This window comes from Perognathus longimembris, chromosome 2, assembly GCF_023159225.1.
Source record: "Perognathus longimembris pacificus isolate PPM17 chromosome 2, ASM2315922v1, whole genome shotgun sequence".
Taxonomy (NCBI): Eukaryota; Metazoa; Chordata; class Mammalia; order Rodentia; family Heteromyidae; genus Perognathus; species Perognathus longimembris.
Genome location: NC_063162.1, coordinates 78,143,905 through 78,152,306, shown reverse-complemented (window position 1 = coordinate 78,152,306; position 8,402 = coordinate 78,143,905). Strand labels below are relative to the sequence as shown.

The window sequence follows — 8,402 nt, the reverse complement described above, 5'->3', positions numbered from 1 at the left end:
GGAGACTAGGAATGCTTCCCTTCTCAAAAGGTCAGGGCGAGAGAATGTTTAGCCCTCTGAATCTAGATGTCTCCCTTTGTGTGAGAGCAAGAATACCACTGCCTCTCCACTGTGCCACTGGCAGGTAGACTATGGATTTTTTCACAGGATCATCTCTAATCCTGAAGCCTGTGATCTGTTCTTTGTAGTCAGAATCTTCACTACAGTGGCAGGACCTCTAGGAATACCGCATCCCAGCATGAGGAGTCATGTGCAGTGCAATCCTCTTGTGCTGGGTCCCAGATTCTCAATTGTGGTAATAGACTGGGGCATTGCAGGCCCAGCTGAGAGGCCAGTGGTTGGGAGAGGAACGTGCCTGTAGCTGGGACTCACACCATGACTGACACAGATGCACTTGGAACCGGCTTGGCTTTTTTTATTTCCCCATAAGGCTATGCACAGTGCCTTTCCCCCCAGATGGGTGGGGAATTAGCAACCAGACCACACCCCTGGGCGTGGTTTCCTTCAGTCGTCCAGAATTCCTTTTTCCTTTTTGTTGAAGGCGTTGTAGGGTTTCACAGTGGTGACCATTCGGGACAGTGGTGCCTGGTGATAGAAGAGGTCCACTTTCATGCCTGACCGCAAAATGCTTCAACAAATGGAGGAAGAAATGACATATAATCAGCAGAACGGCATATAACCTCATCTATTCTCCATCTAGTATAAATGGAGGAGAGAGGAGACACAGAAAGGGAGAGGGGAAAGAGAGAAAGAGAGGGAATAGAGGAAAGAATGTGTGTGAGAGAAAGAATAGCAGAAAGGAATGCTAAAAATGGTCGAGACAGTATACATTTAGCTTCATTGCAATCACTCATTAGATTGCTCCTGTTTCAGTGAGTGAAAATCTCTGTGCCAGTGTGTGTGGTAGAGGCTAAGAAAAGAGGTGAACCTAGAGATGGGAAGTCAATTAATGGATGACTACTGCAGAAAGACTCTGACAGGATGGGCAGCTGGGGTGGTAGGGAAATCCAGGAAGTATGTCCACCCAGAGGAAAGACATCCACACAGAGTCCTGTCTGTCAGGGAGAGATTGCAAAGGAGAAATATAGAAAAAAAATGTGGTATAAAGGTGAAGGGTCTGGGGGAGAGGTTGGTGGCTGAGAATGAGGGAGCTGGGGCTGGAACCAAAAGCAGCCACCATTTGAGGAGAGGCTGAGAGCAGAGGACAGAATCTGTCCCTCTTTCTGCCAGGTTGAAGCTCTCTACTCCTACAGAATGGGACTTAAGTTTGTTGACCTACACAGTAAAAGTGACTTTGCCATCTCAAATATGTCATGAGGATTAAAAGAAATAATGCAACCATGAAAATGTGAAGCAATATGGATAACTTTTATCCCTTGGGTTTGGGAACTCCTTATGTTGCTTGGAGGTGTTACTCCCAATATTGATATGCATAATACTGTCATGAACAAGCTCTGGAGCCTCAGCCTAGAACATTTCTGCTGTGAATGAGCCATGATTTAAATCTGGTTCTCAGCATGAAGATTGGGCAAGTCATAGTTTCAGAGTTAGTGTGAGGAAGAGACCTTATGCAGTAACTCTGCCCCACAGGGCTTTGTTTCATGCTGTGATGACCAAGATGCTGTGTGTGGCTAATATGTATATATATATATATATATATATTGCTTTTGAAAATTGGAATGCAGGAAACAGCCAGTAAGGAGCCCAGTACCTACAGACGTTATAGTGTGATGTGAGGGAACTGTAATGGAGATCAGATATGGGGGAAACAATTGTAGCCCTGTTCCCTTACTCAAAAATTTGGAGAGCCACAATATGACTTCTTATCTGTCTTGTGCACTTCCCAAGCTCCTCACTCTGCATCTCTTCCAGTCATCTCTTTCTAGTGGATTCTGTGTCCTATCCCAGTATGAACACTAAGGCACTTTGGGGAGCCTGCACACCTGGGTGAATATATGAGCTTGAGGTCCCTTAACATTGAGAGCAAACTTGAGAAATTTAAAACCTCAAAGTCACCACTGCAGTGTTTCTTGACCACAGAGATCCATGATGGCAGATGCACTGTCCCTAACCTCTGCATAAATAGTGCAATGGTCCATTTTCCTGTCCCCTGTCAGCCCACTATCTTTAGGGCAAGAGTACCTCCTGTCGCTGGTGGCACCAGAATCCAGATGGGAGAAGGATAAAGGGATAAAAGATAAAATTGGAACTAGAGACAGGGAGCCAGGAGCAAGTGTGACTGCTTCTTAAGGACTTTAGAAGTGAAAGGGAGGAACGGGAGGGCAATTAAGAGGGGCATGGTGGGAAGAGACTACTGGACATTTCCATAAACATAGGCCAACTGGGAGTAGCTAGAAGCAGATGCCATGGGGAGGAAGCAGGACTGAATAGGATCCATGGTTCAGAAGGAAGGCTCTATCTATCTATCTATCTATCTATCTATCTATCTATCTATCTATCTATCCTGGCCCTGGGGCTCAAACTCTGGGCTTAGACACTGTCCCTAAACTCCCTTTTACTCTACCACTTGAGCCACAGTGCCACTTCCAGCTTTTTTGGTGATTAGAGATAAGAATCTCACAGGCTTTCTGCCCAGGCTGGCTTTAACTCACGATTTTTATATCTCAGCCTCCTGAGGAGCTAGGATTACAGATGCCTAGCTAGACGGCTTAGTCTTTTAGTAAGTGAAAGCATGTCATTTTGTGAGGAAAGGAAAGGGGGAGAGAAGAGGGCACAGTGGCACAGTGGAAAGGCCTGGAAGTTAAAGTAACACTAAAAGATTTGGACAAGGCCACCACAGGCATTGGTCTGTACTCCTAATAAGGGAGGACCAGATTACAGAGGAGCAGAAAGGATGAGCAGAGAGGCTTAGATTGCAGAGTTGCCCAGGGATGCTTAGAATAACCGAGAGTGGTGCATCAATCATATCAGGAGGAAGCTAGCTCAGTAAGTTCTCATGAGCCTCAACAGACAAACACTTGGGCTCACACATTTACCAGAACTTCTCAGAAAAAAAGTCAATAAATAAAAACAGTGCTGTGAGAAACCAGAGGGAACCTTTCCTGGTAGACAGACTAAGGAACCTAATTGTCTAATCCATGGGCCATGCTGAATGTAGATGGCATGGTTTCCTTCCTGTTAGGAGGAGGCACCTTCCTTTATGTTAGTCCAGGGTGGTTTTGAACTTAAACACTCTCTGCCCACTCCTCACTGTATTTTCTCAGGCCAGAGCACCACCTTGCGAGGAGCTATTGTGCGGGGTGGGAGAGGTATAGACTGGGCAGTGTGGATCCAACACGAGCCACCCCTTAGTTGAAGGATATACTCAGGTTGCTATCCTTGTTTCCAATTTTCCCTGCACCCCTAAAATAAGAACCCCAGAGAAGCCAACTCAGATGTTTCTATGTCCCTGTTCTCTGGTAAGAGATGGCCTCCATGTATGTATTGTAAGCAATTGTGGGTTTTTCCTCAAAGGTCAGCCATGAGCCTACATCTGTGTGTGAGCATCCCCAGAAAAAGCTCTTAAGCTTAAGTTTCTAAGGTTGTAACAATAGCAGCTTAGTTTTCCATTTAGAAGCAATGACTTCTTGGAAAGGTAAAAGGACACTCAGTGGGTGGTTTGCACATTGGGTGACTGTGGAGATGTGCTAGATGAGATGTGTTAGGATGTCTGGTTATTTGAGTGACAACATAAATTGTGAATAAAAAGGTGAGGAATTATACATGTTTATCTTTGTTGGTGAAGACCTTTGAGGTATATCCTGCCACAAGGTTTTATCCTAGTTGGGGTTTGTTTTTGCTTTTATGCTTTTTGTACAGAAAGACTATTTAATAGATATAATGAAATATTTACATTTGGCATTTCTTTATTATGTCCTACATATATAGTAAATATGTTAATTATCTAAATGCTTATAAATTCTGCTTTTGGAAATGGATTTGTAACATTTCACAATGTGTCTTAACATTGATCAGGCTACAAAATCAAAAGTAAATAAATGGTACTGTATCAAAGTAAATAGCTTGTTGTAGCAAAAGAAACAACCATAAATATGAGTAGGAAATATATGAACTGGGAAATATTTTTTAAAAAGAACTCTTATAACACTGTGGCAGAAGACAGATATAACCCAATTTCAAAATGAGTAAAAGATTTAAATAGATATTTCTTCAAGGAAGATATAAAAATGACCAATAGGTATATGAAAGATCCTCAGTACCATAGAGACATGTGAATCAAATTCACAGTAAAATATCTCATAGTTATTAGAACAGGTACTATTAAAAATATATAAAATAATAAGTATTGAGGGAGTTTGGAACAAAAGGAACCATCCCATATTTTTGGTAAAAATTCTGTAGATTTTTGTAGCCATTATGGAAAACAGTGTGGAGGATCATAAACAGATATAAAAGTACAATATAATTCAGACCAATTATACATTCAAAGAAGATAAAAAGTACCTCATTAAGACATCTTATTACCATCTTATTAAGATACTATATTTGTCACAATACTGAATCAACCTAAATGGAATCAACCTAAATGACCATGTATAGACAAAGTAATAATGAGAATGTGTTCTCTCTGTGTGTACTGATTCCACATATTCAGACATTATTCTGCCTTAGGAAAGAAGGAGATCCTGGTGTTTGTCTGGATGAACCTGGAGGACCTTAAGCAAAGGGAAATAAACTAAACACAGAAAGAAAAAATTTTGTATAATCTCACTTATATGTGACCTTGCTGCTTTTATTTAAAATCAAATATTGGAAATGCAGATATCAAAACAGTGATTATAAATGGTGGGGCTATTTGGGGAGGGACTTAGCTTAAATCCAAGGATAAAATGTAGCACTATGTAGGGTGAAGTAGTAAAGATATCTAAAGTACAACATGAGAGCAATATGTATTAATGGTGTGTTGTATTCAGATCACTTGAGTAGTTTTTTAGCTGCTGCTACCTTGATGAGGAATATGTAACCATGATGAGATGATGGATTTGTTCATTTATTTCACTAAACTGACCATTTTTACTTTTCTATATTTCTCTAAACATTATGTTAACTTGGACATACAAAAGACATTTCATTTTAAGAACTATATATGTAAATAGTGAGAGTAGAAAGGGATGTTTCAAGCACAGATTGAAGGCAAAATAGTAATCTAGAAAGCCAGGGATGCATTTGTCATATGTATAATGTCAGATGGCTGAAGACTCTACACAACTCTCAAACCAGAAATTCAAGTGATGTGAGGAAACCCTTTCCAGGGGCTCACCTTTTGTCTCCTTCAATCCTTGCCCTTATGGAAGGGTGCACACAGGGTAGAGGGAGATATAAAACTGAACACAGTGGTACATGGAGGACTGGAGGTGAGCTTCCCCAAGCTAGCTGATTACTGCTGCACCTTGAAATATACTCATACTACCCACTTGCAGCCCAGCCCTCAAGTTCCTCACAGGTCAAGTCTGCCCTTCTAGGAATCACCTTGTATTATCTCTGTGGTGTCTGCTTAAGTGAGCTGAAACCCACCCACAGCTTGTGTGTCTATGGGATGCTGGGATGGTGACATGGGTTGTCAGTACCTAAGGGGACTGGCTGGAGTTTAGGAAGCACACAGCAGCCAAGTGACTATCAGTATCTGATATTGCCAGGATGGACCTGGATGAGATTCCTCTGTGGAATTGTTTATTTCTAGTTCAGTTTCTTGTTCAGCACAAGATCCTGAGCTACCTGTCATTATGCAGGCGAATAACAAAAGCACAGATGATGTTTGTTGACACAATCAAAGAACACAAGAATTAACCAAAGGATAGATTAGTGAATGAGAGATTGAACATCTGGGTGAACTGAGAAACATAGCCCAATAACATGGCTCATGGGAGCCATTCTACTCACAGCTGAGAAGTTTCCATCCATGAAGGCAAGGTACTCTACCAGAACACCACACCCTCAGCCCTCACAGAGCCTTTAAGACCACTGAGGAACAATCTGTGGCAGCAATTTGTCTGCCTTCTTCATAGTACACCTCAATACTCAAAACTGTTTTGTTTCATTACTTATCTGTATGCTTCTTTACTATCTATCTTCTACCCAGAGACAGCAGTGTCTGAGAGCTAGAGTCTTTTCTGTTCCACCCTGTTTTGGCCTATCCAAGCCTAGAGTCAATGTTGCATGATTGTGTGATAAATGAACAGATCCTCTACTGAAGCCATGTGATCTGTCACAATGGAAGGTGAAAGAAAACTCACCTCACCTCTCTCCTCAGTGATTGCCTACCACATTAGCCAAGTCCCTTGCAATGGCCTCTAGTTTCAGATTGGATTTGCCTTTTCAACACAGTGTCATCTCTTTTTTTTTTGGCCAGGCCAAGACTCCACTAAATGCTTTCATACTTGAGTTATAATGAGAATGTGCTGTGCCTTACTGGTTGCTTCCAACAAAGTAATCTTTCACTTATTTGCATTTATTGTCTTCTGTTTTCAGTTTGCAAAATTAGAGCTGAAATACAGATGTGTCTTTCTATAGAATATCATCCTTTCTATAAACTGAAATGATTACATACAAACGTTTGTATGTGATATGTTGTAGAATCCTCTGGTGATACAGGAAGAATGATGTGCAAATCTGTGAGTCCAAGAGACAAAGATCCTGAACCCTGACAGGCTTCAAATGTGTTATGATACCCAATTACCAATGCCACATAAACATTAACCCATATTTGTTGTTTAGTATTACTTTGAGCAAGATTGATAAGGAAAACATGCAGATCATCTACTAATGTTCCCCTAAGTAGGAAAATTAACTCATCTTCTCTTTTTTCTTTTTGGATGTGATATCCCATTCCTCTTGAGCAACGTCAATTTGCTCTTGGTATTTATGTAATTGTTCTTTGATGGAACCATCATAATTAGAATTTCTACTTCTAATATATGTGAGCAAATGGGATTCATCCTTACCGGTTCACTTCTGAGTCCTGCGATGGCATTGTTGATGGAAGATTAGTATTTGCTGGGTGGGTGGCAGTGAAATGAACCTTGCCTGTGTATCCTGGGATATTTGCAGTGCTAAAGAGTTAAAAGGAGAATGAAGGAAAATTTAAATAATGGATTGTGAAATAGTCACAGTACTTAGAACCCAAATATTAAAAATATAAAGGAAGATGCAGTCTAATTTTATTTTCTTCTGGGACTTAAGCTGTCCAAACAGGAAAGCATAGAAGAATGGGCATGCTGATACACAGATATTTAGATTATAGCTTTACTGTAAAGTTCAGAATACGTTTTTTCAAGTGTATATTGGGCTGTTATTTTAAATTTGCATGTCTTTTACATCCATGACTCACTGTTGAGCTCAGTTTCCTAAAGAAGAAAGATACTTGTTCTTGACAAGACAAAATGATACCTTACACACAACTCTGACAATCACTCCAACAATAGCACACACACTAACATGCATAGTTGTGTTATGTTTTAGCAAATGTCATCCTTTTCACTTGTTTCATATGGTTTTCTAATATTTCACTTTTTGTGATAACTGGGGTTTGAAATCAGGGTGTTATGATTGGTAGGTGGATATTACAACATGAGCCAAGACTTGAAAAAGGAAGGAAGATAGCTGGCTCCCTAAATGCCCAGGCAAAGAGCCCATTGCCAAAGCTGAGGTAGGCCAGGTAGCTGAGGGCCTGGACTTCCCTTGGAGAAACAAAGAAAGTATTATTTAAAAAACATAATTAACATTAGGTTCATTAAGGAATATATTCTCAGATTAATTAGACCTCACCTCAGCATTCAGGTGTACTTTGGCCTTCCTTCCTAAAAGGCATTGTATACCTCCAGTCAAATGGGAACACATAACACTGAGTGCACAACAAACAGACAGACAGACATATAGGCAGAGAGAGAAAGACAGAGAAAGAGATCCAACTTGGAGATACGGAAAGAAAAAAAAAATCTCTTTCAAGTGACCAAGTGGGAATTGGAGCAACCGCCCAGCTGAGCATAGCTCAAAGAACTGTAGAACTAAGAATTCCCTCACAGTGGTGAAACCCACATAGGGCTTCCCCAATTCAGACCAGATAATTAAAGCATGAAGAGCCCAGAACCTGCTGTCAGACAGGTTATAAACAACCCCATCCAGTTGTTTCCCCACACAATGTAACTTCTGGTTGCTGAAGGGATTGGAAATCAAGAGGCCAAGCACACCTGCCTGGTAACTCACCTTTGAATTATATCAAAAGAAAGAAAAACCTGCCAGCACTGAGGAAGAATTTGAGCCAAAGTACTGATAAATGGCACTCATAAGAGACTGGAACCTAGCCTTATTTTTTTGTAAAAATAATTTTTAAAATTTGGAGGGGTGTTAGTGATATTCCTTTTTATTTACCCTCATTTTAATTT

General features: G+C 40.7%; 1 protein-coding gene across 1 annotated transcript in view; it reads right to left on the bottom strand.

Annotated features, from left to right (window-relative positions):
• Positions 1-504: 504 nt before the first annotated feature.
• Spata48 (spermatogenesis associated 48) overlaps positions 505-8,402 on the bottom strand; it is a 65,350-nt gene continuing 57,452 nt past the window's right edge. Inside the window, exons 10-11 of the mRNA XM_048337196.1 lie at positions 6,963-7,070; positions 505-628 (exon numbers count right to left, since the gene is read on the bottom strand). Of these exons, the coding sequence (XP_048193153.1) occupies positions 505-628; positions 6,963-7,070 (232 nt within the window). The remainder of the gene's footprint in view (positions 629-6,962; positions 7,071-8,402) is intronic.